Source organism: Diceros bicornis, chromosome 14, assembly GCF_020826845.1.
Source record: "Diceros bicornis minor isolate mBicDic1 chromosome 14, mDicBic1.mat.cur, whole genome shotgun sequence".
Classification (NCBI taxonomy): domain Eukaryota; kingdom Metazoa; phylum Chordata; class Mammalia; order Perissodactyla; family Rhinocerotidae; genus Diceros; species Diceros bicornis.
In genome coordinates, this window is record NC_080753.1 from 30,944,449 (window position 1) to 30,971,436 (window position 26,988).

Consider the following 26,988-nt stretch of genomic DNA (forward strand, 5'->3'; position numbering starts at 1 on the left):
GCTGTGATTTGGGCCCCCAGCAAAGGGCAGAGAGCAAGTGTGAAGAGGGAGGGATGGCAGGGAGTGAAGGACTAAACATGAACCGGAGGCCCGATCAAGGAGGCCCTGGAGAGAGACCAGGCGGCTCTGGCTTTGTCAGAGAGGTGGAAAGTGGGGTCATGGTGCAGCCTGGACACTGTCCCATCACCAGAGGGCCCCTGGCAGGCAGGACCTTCTCCCCTTACTCCATCTGTCAAATGCCTCCTCATCCTGCAAGCCCAAATCACAAATGGTGCCTCCTCCTTGAAGCCTTCCAGATTTCTTCCTGCTGGAATTGCTTGCTTGCTGCTCTGTGCTTTCCAAACCTGTGTTATATAGCAAGATCGTCACCAGATTTTTATTGCAGAGGTCTGTTGTTCCCCGACACCCCCAACTGTGAATCTCATGAGGGCAGCGCGGTGTCTTCTGTCCTTGCTCTACTGACATTAGACCAAGCCGCCTTCAGCAGAAGCAGCCCCGAGCTCGCTGAGAGCCCTCCGAGGGCCGCAGGCAGCGGAAACACCCTGTGGTCCAGCGGCTCCCAGACGCGCGCTGGCCCGGGTGCGCACCAGGACGGGGCGCGGCCGAGCCTCGGGGTGGCGGGCTGCCGTGGTCAGGACGCACTTGCCGCGCCTCGGTGTGCACACGCCCCGCCGGTGCCCACCGACGCCTCCGCCGCAGTGGCCCATGCGTGACCGGCCGCCCGCTCGCCTTCCGCAGGCCATTCCCGGATTCCACGCCCCGAGGCCGCCCCTCTCCACCCTCTGGGGCGGGGGAGGGACTGGTAGTCCCCTGCATAGAGGTCCGGGCCAAGGGGCGCTCCCTAGTGGCAAAGACCCCCCAGCAGCCTCCAGCAGCCTTTTCACAACAATAACAGCGCCAGGGAGGCCACATCGCCCCATGACCCCAGCAGCCTCCTAAGTGGCCCCTACAGTCTCTTCCTCACTCAGCAGCCAAGAAAGACTTTTTAAATGTAAACCATGTCAGTCCTCACTCTGATAAAATAACCCCCACAAAAACCCAGATCAGCAAAGTACCCCATCTCCTCCTTCCTTCTGGACTTCACCTCCTATTACTTCCTCTCCCCCTCCCTCCCTTCCCGCCACACAGGTCTTTTTCCTGTTCCTCAAACACCCCAGGCCTGCTCCCGCCTCAGGGCATTTGCACTTGCTGTTCCCTCCCCTGGAATGCCCTTTCCTCAGCACCCCCCTGGCTCCCTCCCACACTTCCTGGTGGTCCCTGCTTACCTTTGACCTTTTCAGAGACGGCTTTCCCATCCCATCACTCTGTCTAAAATGGAATCCCATTACCCAGCTTCATCTTTCCTCATAGTACTCCTCACTCCCTGATACAGTATCTATTGTCCGTCCTACTAGCAATAATAAATGCTCAAAAAAGGGAAGGTTTTGTATGTCTTGTTCACAGCTGTATTCCCCAGTGCCTAGAACAGGAATGGGATGTAGTAAAAGTTTAATAAAAATTTGTTTCTGCCAAACAGAACTTCATCTAGCCCACACGAGAAGCCTGTGATTTGCCCATTTCATGGATGGGGAAACTGAGATTCAGAGAGGTACGGGACCTGTCTGCAGTCACATGAGCTTGTCAGAGTTGAAGCTGGGGCTCCAGCCCAGCCGGTCCCCTCCCACTGCCTCTCTGCTTTCCACCTCATTTCCCACCTGGTAAAGAATACAGGTGGTTTTGCCCTTACCTGGCCCCTGGATAGGCAAGACTGACAACCAGCGACTCTAGACAGGGCCCCAGGTGGCATCTTCCTCCAAGGTCCTGCCCAGGAGCCCATGGGGAGGGAGATGCCATTGTCTCCCCAGCAGGCATGCCCAGCTTTGACCCTGCCCACATTTTCCAGGGACTACCCACCCTGCTCCCCATCCCCCGCCACTGCCTTCCTTTCTGCCACCACTGGCCCCAAAATACCTGCAGCTGGATCTGGAGGCTGCTTTTCTCACCTCTATCCCACCAGAGATACAGTGAGACAGAGACAGAGACAGAGAGAGAAGCACGGGGGGGAGAGAGAGAGAGAGCAGCAGAGACATACACAGAAACAGAGCCCCTCATGCAACAGAGAGGGACGAAGAAGATGGGGGAGAAGAGAGAAACCTGGAGAGCAGCAGAGACTTGCCACGTTCTGACATAATGGCTCAACTCAAACCCGCAGGCCTGACCAGGGCCACTGCCAACCCAGTTGGCCCTTTTGAGCAAATCAGAGAGAGGCACCCTCGCTGGGTTTCAGAGCCTTCTCACTCTTGAGCCAAGCACCTTGGTGCAGGACCCGACCTGCCCAGCAGTGCACGGCAGCCCTCCCCATGCATTCTGCACACCCAGGAGGGGAAGGCAGCTTTAAATGCCACCCAGTCCTCAGGTCTGCCCCACAGCTGCGTCTGTGTTCTTCCCTCGAAGCCTTCCAGAAATGCCCGGGCTCTCTTGGTGTCGGCCGTGAGCCTGAGCGCAGCCCTCTGGACTCACCTGCCGGGCCTTCCCCCACAGCAGGTCCAAGGCCGTGTCACCCCTGCCTTCGCCACTCATGAGTGTCAGGCCAGGCCCATCCACAGAAACGAGCCCAGGAAGATGTCTTCATGCTTGTGCCAGCCCACAGACCCCCTTCCTGCTCCAGCCCAGCACCAGCAGCCACACACCCGAGCCTCGAGACCTTCCTCTCTGTAGTTCATAGGAACCCCGGGGGTGGACGAGGAGGTGCTGTGATCTTCACTTGACAGAAAGGGAAAGAGAGGAGCAGAGACGGGAGTGATCAGCTCAGAGTCCCACAGACTGAACCAAGGTTTCTGGCCCCCTCACTCCCCAGCAGCCCCACCCTTGTGGGGTCCAAGGATAAGATGCTCCTGCCCCCAGGAGCTAAGGTGGCCTATGAGTGGCCCTATGAGCCTGAGCTGCCAGTGGGGGCCCAGCCTATCCCGACCCACTGTGGTGCCCACCTGTGCCCAGGAGCCGCTGGCTGGCCCCACCCAGAGGGCAGTGGGGAGGGGCAGAAGCTCTGTCCTGGAATGTTCTGGGCCAGAGGTCCCCCTCTGGCCTGGGTCTGGCCGGCACAGGGTTTGGGGCCTATCAGGAGGGGGAAGGATGATAGACATCCCCTCCATGGGGTCCGTGAGGAGGGCTATGTCCATGTGGGGGCATCAGGGGGTCCAGGTGCCACCCGGGAGCCCACAGGCCACCCTCCAAGGCCCCACCTTTCCGTACAGCCAGGAAATAATTAGGGCACAGGTGAGTCATCTGGGCACAAGGCTGCTTCCCGGTTGACTCAGGGGGACAGTCCAGATGGGTCCTTCCACCAGCCCCCAGCTCAAAGCCTGAGCTGAAGTTTCCAGGGGCACGGCCAGGAAGCCCAGGAGAAATCCCCCAGCCTGCTGTGAACCACCTGCCCTCTCCAAACTGCCCCCTCTCCCCAGGTTGGGGGATGGGGGGGGAATCCCACCTCCACTGGGCCCAGCCGGGCTGGGGCAGGAGACCAAGTGGCTGCAGTGTCCCCACCCCCACCACAAGCACGTGCCATGGGCCCAAACAGACAGCCATTGTTATCAATCAGTGATCACGGAGAGCGGCTGCCTGTGTTCTCATATTGCACTTCAGCTCTGCACCAGGCCGCAGGCTAGACACAGCGGGGCGCGTGGAGAAGAGCAGACAGGCTTCTGCAAATAGAGGTTGTGCTGAGGAGACCTGGGGGGGCAAGAGCTCTCTCTCTCACCTGTGTGCTGGGGGCTCAGAGCCTGGACGCATGGAAAGGAAGGAACCAGGGGACCTCCCGGGAGCCAGCAGCACCTCCTGGTGAACAGCACCTCCTGGTGTCCAAATCCGGCCTGGCCCTCCCTCCCACGGGATCCTCACAAAGTCAGGGATGAGGGTGCCCCCTCCACGGCCAGTAAGGGCACAGCCCCCTGTGCCCCCAACTCAAGCCCATCCTTGCCTCTGGGATGAGGTGGAGGTGGGCCTTCCGGGTGTCTGGACCTCCCTCTGCCCGGATCCCCAGAAGCACCCAGTGCTGAGCATGGCACAGCGTGGGCTGTGGGCCCATCACAGAGGGCCCTGCCCCCACCCTTGTAACCTGGGCCCGAGTATCAACCCCAGGGACCCCTCACCTTCCCCCAGCCCAGCCCCCCAGCACGTCCCGCCATCCCAGGGCTGCTTTCCTGGCTTTGTCCCTGTGCTGGCTGGGCAGGAACTTCCTGCTGGAGAATTCCCGGATCCTCCCTGGGAGGCTGCAGCCTGGCCTGGGAACTTAGGAAGGCGGGAAGTCAGGGATGCTACTCCTAACAGGGGTGGGTCCTGTGGCAGCAGGGGCTCCCCTGGCACTCTGGGTGGCAGGTCCTTCCCCACCCCCAGGTCAGGTGCATCAACCCTCCTGTGCTCTGGCTCAGGCCTCCCCCGACCCCCACTGGAACCCAGGGCTCTGTAGCTGGGGCAGCCCTGGCAGCACGTGGGCACAGATTGGGGACTAGACAGATAAAATGTTAGACGGAGATAAAATGAGCTTGTTCCAGGGTTGAGGAGGAGGGGCGGGGTCCACACACAGACAGCCAAGGAGGCCTGAGTCAAACTGGGCTTTATTAATAACATCACAGGCCTGAGTCTGATGGGTGGGGACAGTCTGCTGGGCAGGCCCACCCTGCAGACAGGTGGACATTGTTTATCCCAAGACCCCTTGGCCCCAGGGGCTCCTTGGACGTGCCCTAAGAAGGGAGGTGCATCCCTACGTGAGTTCCCGGGGTCTGGGGCAGGGTAGACTCAGGGCCAGCACCAGCTTCACTCCGGAGGCCAGTTTCCCATCTCGTCCATCTCCTCCAGGAGCAGGTGCTGGGGGCAGAAGTGGGTGAGGGAAGACGCCTCGGCATCTTCAGGCTCTCCCCTCCCTCCTCTGCACCCCTAGAACCTTCCCACCTACCCTCCATAGACAAGCACCCAAGGTCGCCTTTTCCAGGCCCTCCCCCACGTCCCCACAGCTGGCCCAGGTCCACCACCCCTGAGCCAGCTCAGGGACCCCCTTCCGGCTGGGGAGTCCTTGGAAGCCCCAGGAGTCAGGCACCCCAGCCGACCCTGCCCTCCCTCACCTCTGTCCTGGACACCATACAAGGGGGCTCTGTACCCTTCCCTCCAGCCTAGGGTGGTGCAGCAGCACCTCAGCGCCCCTCCCCCAGCGCCCCAGCATCCCCCAAAGGCTGGAGGGCGGCTTCCTCCCCCCCCAGCTTGTGTCCCTGAGGTAGATACGGTGGGCGATGAGGACAGGACCCTTGAAACACCCACAGGAGGAAGATATTCCTGAGGTTCCTCTGTCCCTCAAGTGAGGGCTGAGCTGGGCCCCCACTTGCCACCACCCAGAAACCCCCGAGGGCCCCCCCTGGTGCTCAGGCTACTCCAGGACTGTGACCCCTGGGACAGGGGCAGGCCGGCTCAGGGGGCGGCTCTGGAGGGAAGGGTGAGGAGAGATCTCTTTAGCGTGAAAAGGCAAAAACGAGGGGCCCTGCGGAGCTGACAGCCTGTGTGGTCTTGGATGAGGGGGGCCAGCCTTGCTCCCCAGGGCACATGGGGGCGCCCTGTGACACAGGCGTGCAGGCCTCAACGCCCGGCAGGCGTGTATTTCTGGTATTCACTACCCCCCGGGGGGTCAGAATCCCTCACGCTGGAGTGTCCTCTGCAGTCTGCAGTCACACACCCCTCGGCTCATGTGCTCCTTCCCACAGCCCCTTTCACAGGTAAAGAATCTGAGGCCCACATTCAAGGTCACAGCACCAGGGACTTCGACTGGAGACCATGGCCTCAGAACCCCAGGCTCTTTCCTTTCATGAACTACGCGACCATCAGTTTCATGACCATCAGGGGCAAATGTCCACTGAATGAAAGACGAGCTGATGAATGAATGGAAATGAACTCGAAAAGGACATCGACACACTTTTCAACAACAGCTCCATCAAGGTGCACTCGGAGAAGCTGGGACAGGCTAAGCTTGAAGGCCGATGTCGAGGAGGGTGGGCAGTCGGTGGTCCTTGGTGTGAACAGTGGGGTAACTCCCCGAGCTGCGTGTGTGTGCTTGCGCGAGTACGTGTGGGTGTGAATTGGAGAGAAAAAGAGCAACGCTGTGTGAATCACAGATGCACAGGAAAGCCTTACAGCCGCCTAGACAAATCCCCTTGTCGTACAGATGAGAAAACTGAGGTCCAGAGAGGGGAAGGGATTTCCCAAGGCCACACAGCAAATGAATGCCAAACTTAAGACTTAAAAATGGACATTTGGACTCTGGGTCAGGGGACAGAGAGAGAGACTGATGGAGAAGTGTGCGTGCAGGGGGTCAGTGTCCTACTCTCAGAAACACCCCAGCAAGAAGAGACGGTGCCTTCCCAGCCCAGGCGGTGGCGCCCGTGGAGATGGGAGGCCTCCAGCCCACTCTCTCCGGGGCCCTCAGGCAGGGGTGGTGGTGGGCCAGGCCGGGCGTACCTGGCCGTCCACAACGCCCGCCTCCTCCAGGGTGATCTCCGGCTGGGTCAGCAGCTCCCGGCCCTCGTGGCTGCCCATCTTCCAAAGGCGGGACTCTCGCTGCACTACCAGAAGCTTCTTTAACTCTGACTCCACGAACCCTGAGAGCCAGAGAGATGGGCATGAGACAGGTCAGAGCAGGGAGGGGCAACCTGCTGGGGGCCGGAGGAGGAGGTGGCGGCTCTGGACCTCATGCCAGCCCTGTGTAGTCCCTGGTCACCCCCAGCATAGCCCTTTCCTCTCCCATCACCTGGAGCCAGCTGGACACCACCTCCCCCTGCCTTCCCCAGGGCTCCCTCACTGTCCATGGGCTCCCTCCCTCATCATGACTGTGACTCTCCTTACCTCCTGGGGAGACATGCCAGGGGCAGACCTCTGCCCCTCTTCTAGCCACTGACTCAAGAGCAAGGATGGAACCACCCAAACTTCCCGAGTTCAAGTCCTAGCTCTGCCCCCTTACTAGCTGTGTGGCCTTGGACAAGTTACTTAACCTCTCTGTGGCTCAGTTTCCTCACTGTGAAGTGAAGATTATAATAGGACCTACCTCAGTTGTGATGTGGTATTTCAATAAACGTGCATAGAATAGAGTCTGGCTGATAGTAACGGCTATGTAAATGTCAACAATGATTTCCCCATATTATGGTATTACCGCTGAGCCATCTGCTCACCATGTCCTGACAGCACAGGGGCTGCCCTGGGAGAGGGGACCCTTGGGGCACAGCAGTGCATGATGGGAAAACCAGGGATGGAGGTGGCCACAGAAGGAGTTAGAATTCCAGGCTGGGAAAAGGTGGTGCTCGAGGGGCCACAGCCCAGTCACAACCTCCACCTCACTGCCTCCCAAACCCTGAGGGAGAAGGACCCTTGCTAGACCTAACGTGGCCTCCAGTCCAGCCACACACTGGTCTCACTTCTCGGGTGGTCATCTTAAGTCCTCTGGTACCACCTGGTGGTGAGAACTGGTATCGCACCCGTGAGCCTCTGGCCAAAGTGGGGCTCCCTGCGCCTGCAGGCGGGTTTGGAGGGGAAGTGGGGGCGCCGCACTTACCCACGGTGTCTGTTGACATAAAGGTCTTATGCAGCGGTGACTGGAGGCTGACAGTGCCTGGGACACAGAGCTTGAATGACCTGTCCTCTTCCTCTATTTCCTCTTCCTCCCCTTTCTCCTCAGATGGGAAGCCTTCCTTGAGAGGAAACTGAGGGCATGTGGGGTCACTGAGCAGGTGGAGAAGGTGGGGCCCCCAGCCTGCAGCCCCACCCCCACCACCAACCTCCAGACACAGCACAAAGCAGCAGGGAACAGCTCCCAAAGGTCAAGAAAGGGCACTGCGCCCCCTAGGCCCAGCCACATTTCCTGAGGCCCAGCCAGATGTGGGGAGAGCCCCACCCAGGCTTCCCCCCATTACCCCAGTCTGGCCCCACAGACCTTTGCCGACTTCTGAAGCTGCTTGTACAAGGTGAGGAGGCGGTTCCAGGGGGTCGCCCCCACCTTCAAAGAGGCCAGCCTGAGGTCTCCTGTGAAGGGCCAGTGTCACTGACAGGCTGATAGCACTGGGGGGTAGCCCAGGCCCAGAAGGGCAGGGACATTGGCGGTGCTGAGCTGAGGTGGGGTCTCCTTGTTTTCTTTAGCAAATGCCTACTATGTGCCAGGCACAGTTCTAGACACTTTACAAAGAACACCTCATGTAATCCTTGCAACTACCCTCTGAGATAGGCACTATTATACTCCCATCTCACAGATGAGGAAACTGAGACACAGAAAGGTTGAGCAACTTGCCACTGTCACACAGCTGGGCACAGTGGAGTTGGGATTCGAACCCAGGCAGTCTGCCTCCAGCATTCCCTCAGACCGTCCCGTGTCCTTCCAGGCTCCACATCCTGTGGAGTCCTAGAGGAAGAGGGTCCATTTCACGCCTGTGGCCGCCACGTGGACTCACCATCAAGCAGACGCTCCTTCTCCTCCCTGGGGAAGGCCTCGGGGCTGACCTCCAGTGGCCCCACGGCCCTCTGCAGGCATCCTTGCTCCACCTCCAGGGCTCTGGCAAAGTGGCTCCTGATCCCAAAGCAGAGTCAGGTGGGGCCCAGAGATGTGGCAAAGGCCCCTGGACATGCCAGCCCCTCCAAGGCTCTCACACAGGCTCTGCTCAGCCCCCTCCATCCTCCTGCTCCCAACAGCTCCCTGCTCTGCCCTCTGAGGTCTTCATCATAGATGGGGGCTATCCCTCCCCAAAGGTAGGGTGGTGGGGAGCAGAAGGAGAAGTGGGCCCCCTTCCTCACAGGGAGTGGGTGCCAGGTCCAAATGGGAGTGGGAACTGGGAGGGACAGAGTGGGAGGGAAGTTGGGGGGGGTGGCTGCGGCAGAAAAGAGATAGGAAGCAGTGGGAGCCCACCCGGCCTGGCATGCTCCCTTCCCAGTCCCCAGCCTGTCCCCCTTTCATCTTTGGTGCCTCCATCCCTGTCTCTGTCTCCTCCCCACACCCCCATCTCCAGGCTCCTCGCCACCCAGGTATCTGGTTCCAGTCTGCTGCCCCTCCAAGGACTCACATTCCTGGACCCTCTCCAATCTGGGTCCTCCCATCTCAGGCCCACATCCTTCCACCGGCTTACATCCAGTAGCTCCATCCCAGGCCCCTTCCCACCATCCACAGCCCAGCCCCTCACCTGTCTGAGGTCCCTGTGTCCCGGGAGGCCTCCCCTGCTGCCTCCTCCTCCTCCTCTTCCCTCCCCTCCTTCTCAGACAGGTCGTCCAGCACCTCCTGGCTTCCTCTGGGCAGGACTGACTTCACCTCCACACCCTGGGCCATGACCTTCAGGACCTCCCTGGGGGTGGGGGTCTGGGTCCCCGTGTCCCCCAGCCCCGAGGGACCGTGCCGTGGCATGGCCACAGAGAGGATGCAGGGCACTGTGGCGGGTGGCCTGGGCTCCTTCCTCCCCACTCCTCGGTGGTGGTCCGTCATCAGGGGGATGGCGTCGTGCTCTTGTGAGGGGCACGCCCGACCCCTTGACAGTGCCTTGTCAGAGCTTTTCGGGCTGCTCTTGCTCCCCCTCAGGCTACGGAAGAAGCGCAACACGGAGGAGCGGCCCAAAATCCGGGATCGAGGGGTTGTGGCTGGGGCCTCCATCCTGAGGGGGACCCTGACTGAGAGGGAGGGGCCGTAGCAGCCACTCCAGGACCAACTGCTTAAGAACAGGAGGAGCTTTCAAATTAAAACCTCCAGTTGGAAACTTCCAGGAGTTCTAGAAGGCAAAGGTCAGGCAGGTGGGGGGAGTGATGGGGGGCTGGGGGGAGGACATGATGGCGGGGGTTAGTTGGGGACAGAGAGGGCAGGGGGTCGATGAGGCAGGGGAAGGAGGTATGGGAGCCAGACTAGGGGGTGGCTGGTGAGGCTCCAGGAGGCATGGGGGTGGGGGCAGACAGAGGAGGCTGGGGGGACCAGGGCCCTGAGAATGGAGCAGAGGCTCTTAAGCACCCTGCACACACCTCTCTCCGCCTAGCTGTCCTTCTCCAGCTGTGGCTGCTTCTGTCCTGGAGAACACTCCCCATGGCCAGATAGTATTTGTCCTCCCCTTGCCCTCCTCTCAGCACCCAGCTTGCCCATGCCCAGGTGGTAGCACAGACCCCACTGTGTTTTCCTCTCTGTTTACCTGGCTATCACCTTCAGGATTGTGTATCTCCAGAGACCACCGAGGTGCCTGGTGCACATGTCTTAACTGCTCGTTGAATCTCAATTTGGTATTATTATTCCCCACGGCCATCTACAGACCTGATTATACACCCAGCTCAGGGACCTTGGGAGAGTATCTTAAACCAGCTGAGCCTCAATTTGTTCATCTGTAAAATGGGTGTAGTCGACAGCGCCTACTTCCAAGGGTTGTGAGAAGATTCAGTGAGACAACGGTTGCTTAAGCGCAGGGCACTCAGTAGTGCTTAAGAAACGTCACCGTCCTTTTTTATTGGTGTTGATTGATGGAAGGGAGGGAAAGATCAAGGACAGGGGCTGGGAGTCAGGGGCTGAAAACCAGCAGGGGAGGGGGAGCCACTCTGCCTGCCTGGGGCAGAGGGTAGGGGGCGGGAGTGGCTCCCTGGGCCGTGTGAGCCCAGACCGCCCCCCAGGCTTTAGGCTGGTGCATCCGTATCCGGCGGCCACAGAGCAACTTCCTCTAGAGGGAGCTGATTTGAGCCGGGAGCAGCCGGCACCTCTATGATCGCCGCAGCCTCGCGGGTCCCTAGGGCCGCGCCTGGAGAAGCAGAGGCTGCATCCAGACACCAGGAATTCACTGACGCCCGGTTCTGGAAGCCAGGCCTGAGCACCATACCCCTGGGAGCAGCCTCGGCCCCGCTGACCCGCCCCGGGCCTGGGCCAGGGTCCGGGCAGGTAAGCCGGGAGGATCTTGCCCATCCTCCCCGCTCTCAGCAGTCCCAGGCCCAGGGTGGGGCAGCGAGCCTGCAGGGAGTAGGGTGGGGAGGGGGAGGCCTCAATGCCTGGGCAGTTCCGCCAACCCCTGCTGGGGGCCTGATCCAGCTAGGGCTCCCTCTGGCTGCCCCTCAGACAGCTTCCCCTCTCGCCTCCGCCCTGGGTGCCAGAGAATCGGGTGCCAAAGACCCAGGTCCTTTAGCGGTCTGGGGGATGGGAGTGGAGGTCAGAGCCAAGGTCAAGGGCAGGGGGAGAACTTTCATGGTGCTTCCTGCTGCCCCAGGAGCCCCTGGGCAGCCTGGCCAGGCATCTCCCCCTGGGAACATCCTGGGCCCAGCAAGTGGGGTGCAGTGGACTCCCCTTACCAGGAACTCAGGCCACTTGGATGGGGAAGGGGTGAGCCCAGGTCGGCACAAGGCCTCTGGCCCTGGGGGGCCGTTCTGAGGCTCTACCTGCTCCCTGGCAGTGAGCCCCCGGGATGGTGGTGGAGGGAGCCGGGAGTGCCATCAGCATCCTTGGGCCCTGCTGTCCTGGGGCTGCCGGGTTTCAGGGACCAGGGGAGAGGGAAGGGAGAACTTGATCAGGAAGGAGCTGCCGGGATGGGGGTGTGCCAGGCAAAGGTCTGTGTTACTGAGGTCGAGCGCCCAGGGGTGGAGGGGGTTCTGCCTTCTCCCCGTCCTGCTCTGAGAGGGTGGAGGGGTGGAGAGCTGAGTGCACAGGTGGTCCTGCCCTCCCCCACCCCTTCTCTTGGGGCACTTTCGAAAATGGCCCCAGGCCTGAGAGGGAGGCCGGCGGGGGGTACACAGGCCCTCCCAGGGAGAAGGGGGCCGCTCAGGGCGGGGCTGTGCCCTCCCCAGGGGTGGGAGGAGGGGTGCTTCTCGCCTGGACGCTGATGGAGGCAGCTTTCGGGTGGAGGGGAAATGAAGGGGGTACAAACTGAAAGTGAAACAGCTCATGTCCAGGAAATACTCCCTCTGTCAAGGGTTCATAGAGCAGATCGGGGCTGCGGCCAGGGCTGGATGAAGAGGAAAATTGGGGCTGGGACCGGTGAGCAAGCGGGTGGTGGGGGGTACATATGTGAGGCAGGCTGGGGGCTGTGAAGAAGGCCCTGGCTCTTGAGGGCTTCCTCTGCTCACTGCAAGGCAGGCGTGGGAAGAGCAGAGGCCAGACGTAAACAGGGACAGCTGCCCTGGATAGGACACCCTCTGATGTCCACAAACTGGAAAATAAATCTGACGTGAGTGTGTTGAGTAGACGGACTCACGGAAATTCAGATAACGGTCCTGACTGCCTGACCAGCAAGGTGGCCTTGGGCACTAACCTCTGCGCCTCACTTTTCCCACCTGTAAAGCGGGTATGTGATGCTTACCTTGCTGGGTTAATGTGCATTTTCAGTGTCCGGCACCCCCTGGGGAGTGCTCACACGTGGTAGAAGTATACCATAGGCGCTCAGGAAATGTTTGCGGCTAACAGGCCTGAATTGGAAAACAGGTGTGCTCTGACCAGCCAAGGGGAAGTGGGACCTTCAAGGACGGGCTTCATGGGTCATTGGCTGGAAGGTGGCGAGCCCGCGGTAAGCGTGTGTTGGTGGCGTGCACGAGGCCCCAGGAGCAGCTGAAAGAGCCCCCAGCCTCTGAAACCAGCCTCACTCGCCCAGGAGTGAGATGAAGTGTGACGAGATCCACTAGGCACTGCTGGGGCCCCTCCTCCCGGAGGCCTGGCGGCCAGGGACAGATCCCTGGGTGTGACTCGCGGCAGCCTCGCCTCTCTCGCGCCGGTCTCCCGTTCTCCCTGGAAAGGTTGCCAGTGAAACCCTCTCTGAGTTCTGATTCCGCCAGCAGACTCCACAAGGACCTGAGGTGGTGAAATAGGAGTGGCTGGAGCTAGGGCTGTGGGGTCTTTTGGGAGCGGGGGGCCCCTCCCTCCTATGTGGCTGTGGGAACGTTTTGTCAGTGGCCCCTGCTTGTCCCCATCTCTGCTTTCTCTCACCCATCCCCACAGGCTAACCTATCCTCCACTGGGACCTGAAAAATGGCGTCCGGGCAAGGCCCAGGTCCCCCCAGGCAGGAGTGTGGAGAGCCTGCCCCATCCCCCACTTCGGGTAAGGGTCTTTCCGCCCCTCACTCATCCCATAATCACCAGGGCCGTCTGTGAGGGTGCAGAGAGCAGAAGTGGACAGGGTCAGCCAGGACTTATGGGCAGGCTCTCCTGCCTCAGTTTACTCACCTTGGATAAATGAGAACAGTCTCTCCCCACCCAAAGCAGGTGGCTCCTTGGCCTTAGAAGCTAGAGTTCGGTCAAGGTTAAGCCCTGGGAGTTGGGGAGGAGTCTGGGCCAGGGAGGGTACAGAGGCTGGGAGAGGCCAGGGAGCGCGCATGAGGTGGGCACAGCGCCATGCCAGGGCAGCGGGGCAGGATGGGGGAGGGGAGGAGAGAAGAGCAGGGCGTGGCTGGCCTATCCCTGCCTGAGGAGAAATAAGGAAGTAAGTTGGCTTATCACCGAATCAGGTCTGCTAAACGGGGAAAGGGATTGCTGGGGAGGAAGTAAGATGGCTGCCCTTCTTCCCTCTTCCCACGGGACCATCGGGAAGCCTGCAGCCCACAGCCCACTACAGGCTGTTCCCTGGGCTTTGGGCTCAGCTCCCAGGTCTGTCCCTATTTCCCTTTGTGACTTTTACAGCCCCACATTCCCTAAGCCATAAGGGCCGGGTCCCTTGTACATGCTCAAACAAACTCGGGGGCCCAGAGGCCTGGGATTATATCTTGGCTTCACTGCTTGTTCTAGCTGTATGACCTTGTGCAAGTAAACACCCGTGCCTCAGTTTCCCCAACTATAAACTGGGGCTCACCTACTGCACAAGGCTGTTGTGAAGATTAAATGAAAAGTGCCAGAAGAATGCCCTGCACAGAGTAAGTGCCAGGTGTTAACAGGGCTCGAGCAGGGACACTTCCATCCACGGGCGAGGACACCTGTGGCCGTGAGAGACAGTGACCCATCCACCAGCCCTTCCTCCCTGACTCCCAGCTTTGATCCTCAGAGGAGCAGGTAGCCCGGGACACGGAGGAGGTTTTCCGCAGCTACGTTTATTACCGCCATCAGCAGGAGCAGGAGGCGGAGGGCGCGGTTGTGCCTGCTGACCCAGAGATGGCCACCTTGCCCCTAGAACCTAACAGGTGAGCAGCAGCCCCCTGAGCCCACAGGGTCACCTTCAGGGAGGCAGAGTTCACATGGGGTCGCCGTGCCAGTCTTGGGAGGCGGGGAGGCCTGGGGGGTCTCGTCCTCCCATTGGTGCTCCCTTTTCATCGCGGGCTCCCACCCCCATGCGGGACCTTGCACCCTGTTTAGCACATGCCTGCCCCTTGACCCTGGGCCCAGCCCTCATGTCTGAGAATACTATCAGGGCCTCCAAGGAGGGTGCCCAAGGCCAGGGGCATCTCGGGTAGAACTCCTTCGCTGTGAGCCCAGGTCCCAGCCCTGCCTGCCCGCCTGTCTGCTCACTCGCCTGCCTCCCGGTCCTCCAGCACCACGGGGCAGGTGGGGCGGCAGCTCGCCATCATCGGGGACGACATCAACCGGCGCTACGACTCGGAGTTCCAGACCATGCTGAAGCACCTGCAGCCAACGGCAGAGAACGCCTATGAGTTGTTCACCAGGATCGCCTCGAGGTAGCCCCGGCCACTGCCTCCCTGCTGCACGGTCACCACCACGCTGCGCCCTGCCCGTGGGATGGGATACACACGCTTCTCTGTCAGTGTCAAGAGACGTGTTTGCTGTCCCTGTGTCTGTTGTTAACTCACGCGTGGTCTTGGCCCCGTCTTTCTCCCTCTGGGTCCGTCAGGGGTCCCTGACTCATTGTTTGTGCATAAGCTCCCTTCTCTTGTGAGCGCTGGCACTGAGGACCTGACCTCGGGTTAGATCAGGACTGTGGAGAGATTGGGGCAGGGATGTCCCCAGAGCTGCCCAGCCCAGCTGGGACACAGCTGTCCTTCCGATTTGGGACCACATTTCACACCAAAGATACGGTGGCTACGCTCTACCAGGTCCTGGAAATGGCTTCCAGGTGCTATTATCTGGCATCTGAAAGGCGATCTGAGGTGGTGTTTAAAGAGACCAAACGCCTGGGTCACATCTCAGCTGTGCCACCTACCGGCTTTGTGAAACTTTTTAGCCCTCAATCTCTGTCCATAAAATAGGGGAAATATGCTTAGCGGCATCCACACTTCAAGGTGTTAGCCCTTGTTACCATCCAGGTTAGGGAGGCCAGTCTGAGGGTAGATTTGAAGCTGGGGGTGCAGGCAGGAGCAGGCAATAGATTTAGAATTAGTGCTCACAGCTGCAACGTCCTGCCCTTGTCCTTAAAGGCCACCCCCTACCCTGCTGTGATTCCAGGACCTGTCCTAACCTCCTCTTCTGTCCTTTTCTCTCTGCTGTCCCTCGGGCTGCCAGGCCAGCAGCAACACCCACAGGTAATCTCCTGCTGCCTCCTCCTGCGTGCTCTGCCCTCTGCCCTCTCTGTGCCCCTTCGCGCCTGCAGCACTGGGGCCACACCCCAGCGGCAGCATCTCGCTCATGTGCCCTCTGAGCTTTCTCCTTTCACAGAGACGCAGGCTCTTCCCAAATCGAGGCCAGGCTGGGGTAGCCTCTGCCGCCTTGATTCACAGCTAAGCCATTTTGCTTTCCAGCTGGGAGAGAGGGAGGCGGCACAAGGCAGGGTGGGGGAAGCAGGCTGAAGGGCCTCCAGGGGGGAGGGTCTCTACTGACGGGGTCGGACGCTCTGCCCACAGCCTGTTTGAGAGCGGCATCAACTGGGGCCGAGTGGTGGCTCTCCTGGGCTTCGGCTACCGCCTGGCCCTGCACGTCTACCAGCGTGGCCTCACCGGCTTCCTGGGCCAGCTGACCCACTTCGTGGCCGACTTCATGCTGCGTAACTGCATTGCCCGGTGGATCGCGCAGAGGGGCGGCTGGGTGAGTGTCCAAGCACTGGCAGCCCCCTCCCCACTGCTGAGGCTGCCCCTCTCTCAGCCCCACCTGGTCCCAGGGGCCTGTAGATGCTGCCAGCCCCCCTATGAGCACTCTGTCTCTCCTGGCAGGTGGCAGCTCTGGACCTGGGAAATGGCCCCATCTGGAACGTGGTGATAGTTCTGGCTGTGGTTCTGCTGGGCCAGTATGTGGTACGAAGATTCTTCAAGTCATGACTCCCGGAGGGGCCCTTTGGGGTCCCAGCAGAGACCCTTTCCTGGACTTCAGCCAAGCCTTCTCCCTTCACCCCCTCCCCTGCAGGGGTCCCCCCCTCAACTGTACAGAAGCTTTAGCAAGTGGGCACTCCACCTTTGGAGGGTCCCTGCCCAGGGGTCAATCAGGCTGTAGGGGTGCCCTGATGTTGCGTGGTGCTAATGGGCCCCATCCTGTCAGACAGGGGCTGTAGTCTCCTCCCTCAGCTCTCTGGGACCCCCTCAGCCCTCTCTGCTGGGCACTGGGGAGACTGATAACTTGGGGAAGCAAGAGGCTGGGAGCCACTTCTCCCAAAGAAGTTGTTAATCGTTTTAGCTTTTATAATCCCCTTGGGAGGACCCTCCCCCCCATCCCTACTACTCTGCCCAAGCCAGGATGTCTGGGGTGTGGGGGTTAGCAGGCTTCCCCTGTGTTCCCTAGGACTCAGCTGTTCTGGCAGTTCAGAGTTGAGAGCTGGGCCTGGAGCCCAGTTCTGGCCCTTCCTAAGCATCATGTCCCCCAGGAACAGGACTGTCTAGGGGTGGGGGACGAGGTCCTGCTCAGCTCCCCCTGCTCCCACTCCCCCCACCCCATATTGCCTTTGCAGGTGGACTCTCAGGGATTCTGGGCCTGGGGGGTGGAGGGGGCTGCAGACCGGAGCTGTCTGAATTCATCTGGCACCCTCCAGCCTGCCTCCTGAGGGCCTCAGTTCTCTCCCTTCCCCTCACCTGTTACCCCTTGCTTCCAACCTGTTCACTACAAGTGAAGCCTGCCCCACCCCCAACACTCTAGATAAGGAAGCAGGGGCCTTGAGTGAGGGGAGTGCTGAGGCCCCCTCCTTGCCCAGGCTATAGAGTTTAGGACTGTGGTTATTGTCAGGGAAGAGGGGTACGAAGCTTATCTTGAGGTTTCTGAGTGAGAGAAGGGCTAGTAACACCACTAGGAACCTCAGGGTTGGGATCCTCCCTCATGGCCTGGGCACAGTGTAATCTGGGGGTGTGGGTGGGGAACTGTGAATACTTGAACTCTACCCCCCAACCCCCCACCCTCTACACTCCTCACCTGCCCTAAGCCCCGCCTATGGGGCGGGGGTGGGAGTGCCTTGTCTATCTTGCACAGTCTAGGGGAAGGGGAGAGAAGATTAAGCCAAATGTGGGGAGGGGATGCAGATGGAGCCCACTGGCCACCCCCTACCCTCTGAGTGTGTCTGAAAATAAACTGCAATCCCCCCACAACCACTTGGTAATTTTTGTGTCCTTTGCTACCCCTCTCTCCATCAAGCAGGATTGGGGGAACCTGGGTGCACCTGACATTCACCTGGTTTATTACTGACTAAGGTCTCATCTTGGGCCTCCAGAATCCTGTGGAGAGCTGGGTATGGTTCTCCAGACCCCTAGAAGGCCTTGGCTCCTCCCCTTCTCTCTAGCCCCTTTTCCCAGCACTTCCCTCATCTCTTTGGGTTCCAGGCAAGTTTTCCACTCCCTTAGGAAGTCAGGGGACCCCAAATGGTTGGACTCTGGCTACAGAGTGGTGGAGCAGCTACACGTGTCTGGGGACCCCCACAGGCCACCTTAGGCCTGGCCTGAATTCCTCTCCCTTGGGCCATCACCCACGCTTGGCTCCGCCTGGACACATTGTCCTAGCTCCCTCTTCCAAATGTCCCCCACAGCTAGCACACACACAGGGCTTTTCATTCTAGTTTTGTGCTGCATGGGAGTCCCTATGGGGAGGCAGCCAGGGATGATAAAAATAACAAGCGTGGGGGCGTTTAAACGTTCCAAAATCTACAAAGTCTTTCCAGTCCTGGGCACCCTGGTCTGTGTTTCTGACACCCTTCCAAAACGGTCACATGCAAGTCCTAAGCGACTCAGGTTTCGTTTTCACTCTTGAAGGTGTCTTGCCAATCCCTTTGCCCCTCCGACTTGGTCTTCAAAGAGTCCGCGCACAGACGCAATCATGGAGAGGGGGCCTGACAGCAGTGGCGGCTGGAACAGTGGTGGCTACACAAGACCGCCCCCCCCTCCCCCACGATCTCCTGCAGGAATAGCTCATAGACAACATTTGTGGCGCACGCACTATGCACCCGGCTTCATGCTGAGGATGTATCACCCAAGCCCAATCAGCAGGTAATATAGCTGGTGACCCGGGGGAAGGTGGGAGTGGTGCTCAAACTCCCACTTTACAGATAAGGAAACTGAGGTACCTGCCCAGAGTCACCAGGTAGGAAAGGGCGGGGAGCTGGCACTTGCCACCAAGATGCTGGCTCCAGGTTTTACGTGGAGGTTGGAAGGATGGGAGCTGGCGCCGGTGGTCTCAAGCACAAGCCCGCTAAGGGGTTAGGTGAGGAAACAGTGTAGGGTCGGCCCTCCGTCCCTATGTGCAAGCCGCAACGCCGAGGCACGACCCCTCTGAAGACGGCTAGAGGTGGGCGCGCTGCCCGAGTCCAAGATGGCGGCCGCCGCATCGAGCACGCAAGCGTGCCCTCTTGTGGGCGGGGACCCCGGCGCACCTCCCCCTCCCTCCCACGGGGTTTGGAGGAGGAGGCCTTCGCCGAAGAGCGGTTAGTTCCGGGGCTGGAAGAAAGGTGGGTGGTCGGTTGCAGGAGCTGTGGCCTTGTCTGCCCGTTAAAGAAAGGAGTTGGAACGCTATGCTGAAAGGCATGGGGGGGCCCCCAAGAGGTTTTGGCTTGTGTCTAGCCCAGCCCCCTCCATTCCACCCTCTATTCTGCCGGGATGAAGTTTCTAAAACCGAAATCTAAGCTCATTCCGGAGTTGCCGAAACCAGGGCGTGAGAAGTTAGCAGGGACAGAATAAAGCAGGGTCTATGGGTACAGGGAGCAGATGGTATTAAGGAAGGTATTAAGGAAGTTAAATCAAATTCTCAAAATTTATGGTTCTTCTGAAATTGAAGCGTCGTTTCCACCAAAGAGGTCTAGATTCTTCAGTCTTTGGTGCCACTGGGCTCGGGCGGTCCAGCCATGGGAAGGGAGCTCGTTCAGGTGTCCTGCTCGGTTTTGTGCAGTGTCGGTATAAACACCTGCCCTGCCGTGTACCCAGCGCCTCCCCGCCCCACCCGGCAGCTTACCTTCTGATGTTCGCTGTTTTACCTCCTCTGAAGAAAGTTTATTTTAGGTCACTGGATGTCCATCCAAATGAGAAAATCCTTCCTTTGCCCAAACCACTCAGAAAGTTGTTTGAACAAGTTTTTAGTGACTTAACCATCTGAATGCCATTAAAATAAATTAAAATTAATTCATTAGTTAATCAAAATAAATGAAACCACCATATCCTGTTCCAGTCGTACACACCTCAGATGTAAAGGCCCTGACAAAGACACCTGTAAAATATGGATTTAGGGATTTAATTCAATCTAAGCAGAACAGATGTTCATAATCGTGTGTGTGCGTGTGTGTGTGTGTGTGTGTGTGTGTGTGTGGGAGAGAGAGAGAGGGAGAGGGAGAGGGAGAAAATGGAGTTACCAAAGATTGCTGGAGGTGTCCAAAGGTCAGGGGCCAGTAAATCAGCAAATTGGGATGTGTTCACCAATTGCTAGACATGTTAAAAAGGTGAACACCAGGGCCGGCCCAGTGGCGTAGTGGTTAAGATCACACACTCTGCTTCGGTGGCGCGGGGTTCACAGGTTCGGGTCCCAGGCGAGAACCTACGCACCGCTTGTCAAGCCATGCTGTGGCAGGCATCCCACATATAAGGTAGAGGAAGATGGGCATGGATGTTAGCCCAGGGCCAATCTTCCTCAGCGAAGAGGAGGATTGCCAACAGATGTTAGCTCAGGGATAATCTTCCTCACAAAAAAAAAAAAAGATGAACGTCAGACTACTGGGATATAAAAGATGGAAAAGGAGGATTCAGCCCACCAGATAAGAGATTGAAAAGCAGTGGTCTGGCCTATTGAGCACATGACTGGAAGCAGATCTCCGGCAAATTGTATGAATGATCTGGTAGAGGGGCAGCCTCACGAGACCAGGATCAGCTAATGGACTAATATGGGCAGAAACTGGACTTTTCTGAGAAAAATCACTTCATACCTGAAGGGACTAAAGCCACAAAATCTCCTTCCACCTGGCATGTGGAATTTGGCAATGGATGCGGGCAGGCACCAAATAGATGCCCGGGAGGATGTGAGTGTGTGTGTGTGTGTGGCGTCTGGAGAGTAACATTTGAGTGGGCATCGATTGTTGAAATCAACGTGGAAATCAGTATTCCTCTCCACTTATCTCAGCTCTTCCTTTGCAGTCCTGGAATCACTCCTGCTGCCCAATGCCTCAGCTTTTTCCAGCTTTGGCTAAGAACACAGCATGGAGACAGTTCTTCAAAGTCATGTACTCCATCACATCACACAGTGGACCTACTTTGCAAAATTCACAGCACAGACTTTTGTGATGATTAGCTGCTGGGCTAATTAGGAAGCTGTGCTCACCAACCTTCTCATGTTTTCACCTGACCGCTCTGACCTGACCTCCGACCCTACTGAGAACAACTTCTCCAATTCATTTCCTGGCAGATGGTTAGGCCTCCTCAAGAGTGAGAACATTTTCTTGCTAAATTCTCTGGAGGACCATGCCAGGGAAAGGCAGGGGGAATTTGGCATGTCCAGCCTCTCTGAATTGTGTTTGTTGTGAATCAGAGTGCAAGGGAGGGGCTGGGCTGGGCTTGGGTGTATGGGTTCCTATGTCTGCTGAGAAAGAATGAGGTTTCCAGGAACCTGAGTAACAGTACTTCCAGGCTGTGTGTGAGAAGGGCTGTGTGCAGGATAAAAGCCAAGTGCTACCCTGGTGAGGGGGTGGGGGAATCCCCCTTGCAGTGATGTAGTGTGATGACAAGATTGTCTTCACATGACCTTGGACTTTCATTCTGGGTGGCCTGAACAATGGGCTAGCTAGGAGGGGCCCCTTTTCCTTCTCCCAGTGAGAGGGGCCACACCCAAGCTCAGCTTACCACGGGACTGGGGGCTATTCCAGCATTCTGAGTATTCTGTGCCCCCTCCCTGGCTAGCTGGGGACACAGTACTATCCACAGGCCTGGTGTCCAGTTACTGGCATCCGCAGACAGCTCCTGGAATGGGCTGGCACCCCAAATCCAGACTGCGTGGTGCCAAGCAGCCTGGTGTTCCTCCGTTGACAAGGCTGCTTTCCCATGCCAGCTGCATGCAAAGGCAGGGTGATGGCAGGAAGGCCCTTCCTCGGGATTGCATGCTGGAAAGCAGGCCCAGCTACCGCTGCCCTGGCTCGCCCCCCATGGGGTGAGAGGTGGGTCGGGGGCCCACGGCTGCTTCTCTTCCTACTGACCTCCTTGCTTTCTCTTTCCCCAATAAAGCTGTAAAGGAAAAGCACACTCCTGTTTTCTGCATACTCGCAGCGCTGCTGTCACTTCTGGCCACCAGTGTGTGGGGGTTTTTCCCACACCAAGCGAGTCTGTGATACCAGCTGAGTGTCCTACAGTTTAACTCAATTCTGACACTATACTCCTGGACATAGCATCAGGTCCCACAAGTTAAGGGCCCAGTCCCTCCAGACTGCTCCCCACCCAGCACCTCAGACACCAATCGCAAGTCTGGGTTGTCACTTGTCCATCTGACCCACTGGCTGTAGATTGGAGGATCCAACAACCCCCTCCTCAGGTTCAACTAATTTGCTAGAGCAGCTCACAGAACTGAGGAAAACAGTTTACTTACTAGATTATCAGTTTATTGCAAAGGATATTAAAGGATACACTTGAACGACCAGATGAAAAGATGCTTACGCGAGGTCTGGAAGGGTCCAGAGCACAGGAGCTTCTGTCCCTATGGAGTTCAGGGTGTGCCACCCTTCTGGCAAGTGGATGCATTCTTGCTCACCAACACGGAAGCTCTCTTGAACTCCATAGTTCAGAGATTCTTGTGGAGGCTTCATTACATAGGCATGGTTGATTAAATCATTGGCCTTTGGTGGCTGATTCCACCTCCAGCTTCCCCCTTCTCAGAGGGTGGGGTGGGGCACTGGAAGTTCCAACCCTGTACTCCAGCTTGGTACCCCTGGCAACCACCCTCCATCCCGAGGGACTTTCCAAAAGTCCTGTCATTAATACAAACTCAGGTGTGGTTGAAAGGGGCTTGTTATGAATAACAAAAGGCACTTTTATATATCACTTTTATCAGGAAATTCCAAGGGTTTTAGGAGCTCTGTGCCAGCGACAGGGATGAAGACCAAATATATATTTCTTATTGTAAATCACACTATCAGAAAAGCCTATTCCCCTGCTATGTGATGCTGTGGAATTTGTCTCTCACCTGAGTGCCTGACAGGGAGACCCGGAGGGGTTTTGTCCAATGGGAGAGGTAACTTGGAGAGTGTGGAGGAAGGAAAGTTGGGGGCAAAGGGGCTCAGGTGAGGAGAACACCCATTCATGTCTCAATGAACTTCTCTTCCTTGCTGCTCAGGGCCCTCCTTGGCACCACGGCTTCATGCCACGGTGCCTCCGTGTGCTCACGGCTGCCCTGCATGAGACTCTGCTCACTGTTCACTCCTCCTCTCCCCATCTCTGATTTCCCACTCCCACTGCCGAGGCCGTGGGGTATATTCTCACTGTTCTAGATTTTGGTAATGGCCCTTCCTCGGGTCCTGCCCAGCTCAATTCATCCCCAGCACCCCACCACCGCCAAACTGGCTTCACAAAACATTGTCTTCATCATGTCACATCTCCACTTAAAATCTATGAGATTTATTATACTCGTCACATTCACCTCTTCTTCGCTGGTCCCCAGTGGAGGCACTGGAGTCAAAGGCTCTGTCCTCGGGGAGCTTACACTTCAATGGAGGAGGCCTCAAGCCGTGACGATGACCCGGTGAGAAGCGTCAGGGAAGTTCAAGGGCCATGGTCTTCCGGGGGGATGCACCAAATGGTCTGGGGGGGATCCAGGGAGACTTCTCAGGGGAAGGAACAAACGCGTCACGTCAGACATGCACTTGAGACCTTCTCAATGGCTTTCCGGCTTTTTTCTTTCTCCTACCAAGTGGTCCACTTACCACTCTGGTGTCTTCAGAGCTCCTCCCACTTCCTCCCTGTTCTCCAACCCACATTTAACAAGATCTGCTCCGCACCTGGAATGTTTCCCCGAACCATCTCCTGTCTTTGTTTCAACATGCTACTTCATCCTGTAACATCCAAAGGGCAGCAGGACACGCCCCCCCCCCCCCCCAAATATGCCGCTTCAGTATATTTTGAGCTGTAGGTGCTTAAAAAATAGCAAATGCTGGGACAGGCTTTCTCTGAGTCTCCCTTATCTGCCTAAAGACACATCTTCCAAAAGGAACTCGGTGGTCATAGATCCCCTCCCCAGGAGTTTCATCAACCAGGGAAGGTTGACCCCTATCCCCTAGAGGATACTAGAAGTCCACAGCACACCCAGACAGACTTTGTCACAAACTACCATGTCTCCCATCTATTCTTCTAAGGGCCCATTCATCTGTCCTAAAAATCATTTACTTTCCCCTAAGAGGCCTACATAATCCCTTCCCTTTCCCTATTAAGATGGTATTTAATCCTGAATTCAAAGCCACATCAGGGAGTTATTTTTCCCTGGGTGTCTCCCATGCATACATGAGATATACAAGTTAATCAACTCCTGTTTGTTTTTCTCCTGTTAATCTGTCTTTTATTACAGGGATCTCAGCCAAGAACGCAGATGGGGAGAAGGAAAATGATCTTCCGCCCCTACACGTCCAATGCTAATTCCTTCTCTGCCAGGAAGCCTTCTGTGACCACTCCTCCAACTCTGGGTGGGTCTCTCCCTGCTCTCGCCTCATTGCCCCTGATCCACTCATTTGACAGTCAATGGCCTTGTCCGGTTAGGAAGAACATTTCACTTTAAGTTTTGGGACCTGAGTATAAGTCTTATGTCTGTCTCTTATATAGCTTTTGGGCCAGTTCCTCTAAGTATGAAACCAAATGAGAATTCATGCTTGCTTCATTCATTCAAGAAACATTTATTGAGTACCGGAAGGCTCTATAAAGCCAAATGGAATGGAAGGTCTTAGGAGTTAGCTCTAGTATTTGTGCTTGTCATGTATATGATTTGAGGGTAGGAAATCTGACTTGTATGTATTGTATTTTGTTTATCAATACTGCTAATCAAATAATAGGCCCTCATAATAATCTTCAAAAATATTTTATTAATAGAATAGCTAGAACTTGTTGAGTTTTTACTATACGCCTAGTACCGTACTGTACCCTTTACATATTTTATCTTGTTTAATTTTCACAAGTTTATGAGTTATGCCCATTTAGCAGATAAAGAAATTGATGCTTAGGGGCCGGCCCGGTGGCATAGCAGTTAAGTGCGCATGCTCTGCTGCGGCAGCCCAGGGTTTGGATCCCGGGTGGGCGCCGATGCACCACTTGTCAAGCCATGCTGTGGCGGCATCCCATATAAAGTGGAGGAAGATGGGCACGGATGTTAGCGCAGGGCCTGTCTTCCTCAGCAAAAAGAGGAGGATTGGCAGATGTTAGCTCAGGGCTGATCTTCCTCACAAAAAAAAAAAAAAAGAAAGAAATTGAGGCTTAGAGGGGCTAAGTAACTCTCTAAGAGTGTAAGTGATGAGCCAGGATTTTAACCCAAATCTATTTTATTCTAGAGCCTGTGGTTTTTCTGAAGTCATCTTTACCATTATGTTACTCTACTTTCTTTTTATTATAACTGGGAAACATATTTATTGGGGAAAATAAAGAAAAAAACTAAAAATCACCATAACTCACTTTTGTCAACATTTAGTGTAGTCCTTTTCCAATCTTTTAAAAATGTATGTACATATTCAATCACCATGTATCAGTTAGTTATTGCTGTGTAACAAATTATCCCAAAACTTAACAGCTTAAAACAGCAACCATTTATTATGCCTCACAATCAATGGTTCAGCTGGGCAATCCTGCTGATCTGGGCCAGGCGTGGCTGCTCTTGGTTGGGTTCACTCATATGTGTGTGGTCAGGTGTCAGGTCGGCTGAGGGCTGGCTTGTCTAGGATAACCTCAAGTGGGACAACTCAGCTTTCCTCCATGTGTCATTCACATCCCTCTGGCCGGTTAACCTGGGCATGTTTTAAGCATGTTCTCATGGTGATCACAGAGGAGCAAGAGAAGAAACAGAAGCACACAGACACTTGTTCGAACCTCTACTTGTGTCAAGTCTGCTAACATCATCATAAGGGCCAAAGCACGTCACACGGCCAAGCTCAGATTCTTCAAGAGAGTGGGGAGATGGATTCTCTTCTGTTAGGAAAGGGATTGCAAATTCACAGGACAAAGGGTGTGGATATAAGGAAGGGCGAAGAATTGGAGTCATCAATGCAATCTATCTACCATGGTCTGCCCCCTGGCCACAATTATTTATGTTCTCCCTCCATGCAAAATATGCTTGCTCCCACTTCAGGATACCCAAAGACTCATCCAATCATGACAAGAGGCTCAAAGTCCAGCATCTTGTGATCTTCATCAAGTCTGGATGTGGCTCTTGAATGGAATGCCTATGATCTAAAAAGACAAGCTGCTTATCCCCCACACACCCAAAATACAATGGTGAGTCAGGGACAGAATAACCAAAGTAGACACTCCCTTGAAAAAGAATAAAGAAGAATAGTAGGCATGTGGCAGTCATTGGTCCAGAACACTTCTAAAATCAGCTGGGCAAATCCAGCCAGGTCCCCCTACCCTGGGGATGGGGACTATTCCTTGATTAGACCTGGTTCTGCTCCCTCAGAGTAGCCCTCCAGGCCACTGTTCTCCATAGCTTTTGGCTCCTCCAAGTTTGAGGCATCTTTCCTTTTCCATCATGTTCCTTGCCTTCATCTGAAGAAACAACCATTGATGGTAGCTGAGGAACTTTCTCAGCTTGCTTCCTCCTCATGGGAAGTAGGCAGCCCAGAGGCCTTTGTACAAGTTGAATAGTCTCAGTCCCTTTTGGTCAAGACTAGCAGTGCTTTAGGGGGTACAACACCCTTAAAGACTCTGGAGTTGTTCTATATATCTGATTGGACTCCACTTCATGCACCAACAGACACATCCAAATTCTCTTGAGATATGCTTCTCTGTTGGCTAAGTCTCTGTTGACTCAGTCTCTGGGCTGTGTCAAGGTGCTGTGGGGGTAAGGCCTTTAAGATTCCTAGAAGCCCTTTGTCCAACTGAGAAGGTCTACTAGGCATTGTCATGATTTTTTCAGAGGACTTAACAGTCTTCAGCCACAGCTTTGAGGTCATTTCTTACTTTGATAATCTTTTACTGACCTAAGAGGCTGGAAATGAGAAATAGTTTTATTTTCCAACCCAGAAAATTCTGCCCTCTTCACATTTCCTCCAAATTCTGCTTACAAATTGACTGCTCATCTCTTTGTTATAAAACTTTATCAAACACAGATAGTAAGAGCCAGCTGACACTTTTAACATTCTGCCTGCAGATTTCTTGCTCAAGTCCGCAAGTTCATTAGGTACATTTTCTATCACAGGTGATAGCTTTACCAATTGTTTTGCCACTGCATAATATCGGTGGCCATGTCCCCACCTTCTTTAACACTTTCCTCACTATCTTCCAGCCTCCCCTGCCAACCAGTCCCAAAGTCAATGTCACATATTTTAGGTTTTTGTTATAGTAGCACACCCATTTCTGGTACCAATTTCTGTATCTGTTAGCTATTACTGCATAACAAACAATCCCAAACCTTAGTGGTTTAAAACAATAATCAGAGTATTTCTCACAGCCAATGGTCAACTGAGCAGTTCTGTTGATTTAGATTGAGCTTGTTCATGCATCTTTAGTTCGTCAACGGGTCTAGCTGGGAGCTGACTGGTCTGGAATGGCCTCCAT

At 56.1% G+C, this 26,988-nt stretch overlaps 2 protein-coding genes across 4 annotated transcripts; one reads left to right on the plus strand and one right to left on the minus strand.

Moving 5' to 3' along the window:
• Nucleotides 1-4,791: 4,791 nt before the first annotated feature.
• LOC131413444 (gametogenetin-binding protein 1-like) lies at nucleotides 4,792-9,637 on the minus strand. The gene is made up of 6 exons (XM_058553975.1): nucleotides 9,177-9,637; nucleotides 8,454-8,569; nucleotides 7,943-8,031; nucleotides 7,565-7,712; nucleotides 6,478-6,617; nucleotides 4,792-4,842 (listed from the first exon to the last, which is right to left on the minus strand). Exons 1-6 carry the CDS (start codon nucleotides 9,635-9,637, stop codon nucleotides 4,792-4,794), a joined length of 1,005 nt encoding a protein of 334 aa, XP_058409958.1.
• Nucleotides 9,638-10,671: 1,034 nt separating this feature from the next.
• On the plus strand, nucleotides 10,672-17,400 carry BAK1 (BCL2 antagonist/killer 1). 3 transcript variants are annotated; one of them, XM_058554593.1, is made up of 6 exons: nucleotides 10,672-10,891; nucleotides 12,932-13,031; nucleotides 13,968-14,103; nucleotides 14,452-14,595; nucleotides 15,715-15,895; nucleotides 16,021-17,400. In XM_058554593.1, the coding sequence occupies exons 2-6, from the start codon at nucleotides 12,962-12,964 to the stop codon at nucleotides 16,123-16,125; spliced, it is 636 nt and encodes a 211-aa protein (XP_058410576.1). In that variant the 5' UTR covers nucleotides 10,672-10,891; nucleotides 12,932-12,961; the 3' UTR covers nucleotides 16,126-17,400. The 3 variants fall into 3 exon arrangements, with proteins under 3 accessions (XP_058410576.1, XP_058410577.1, XP_058410578.1); XM_058554594.1 differs by lacking the exon at nucleotides 10,672-10,891 and adding an exon at nucleotides 10,958-11,977; XM_058554595.1 differs by lacking the exon at nucleotides 10,672-10,891 and adding an exon at nucleotides 12,011-12,789.
• The last annotated feature ends 9,588 nt before the right edge of the window (nucleotides 17,401-26,988 follow it).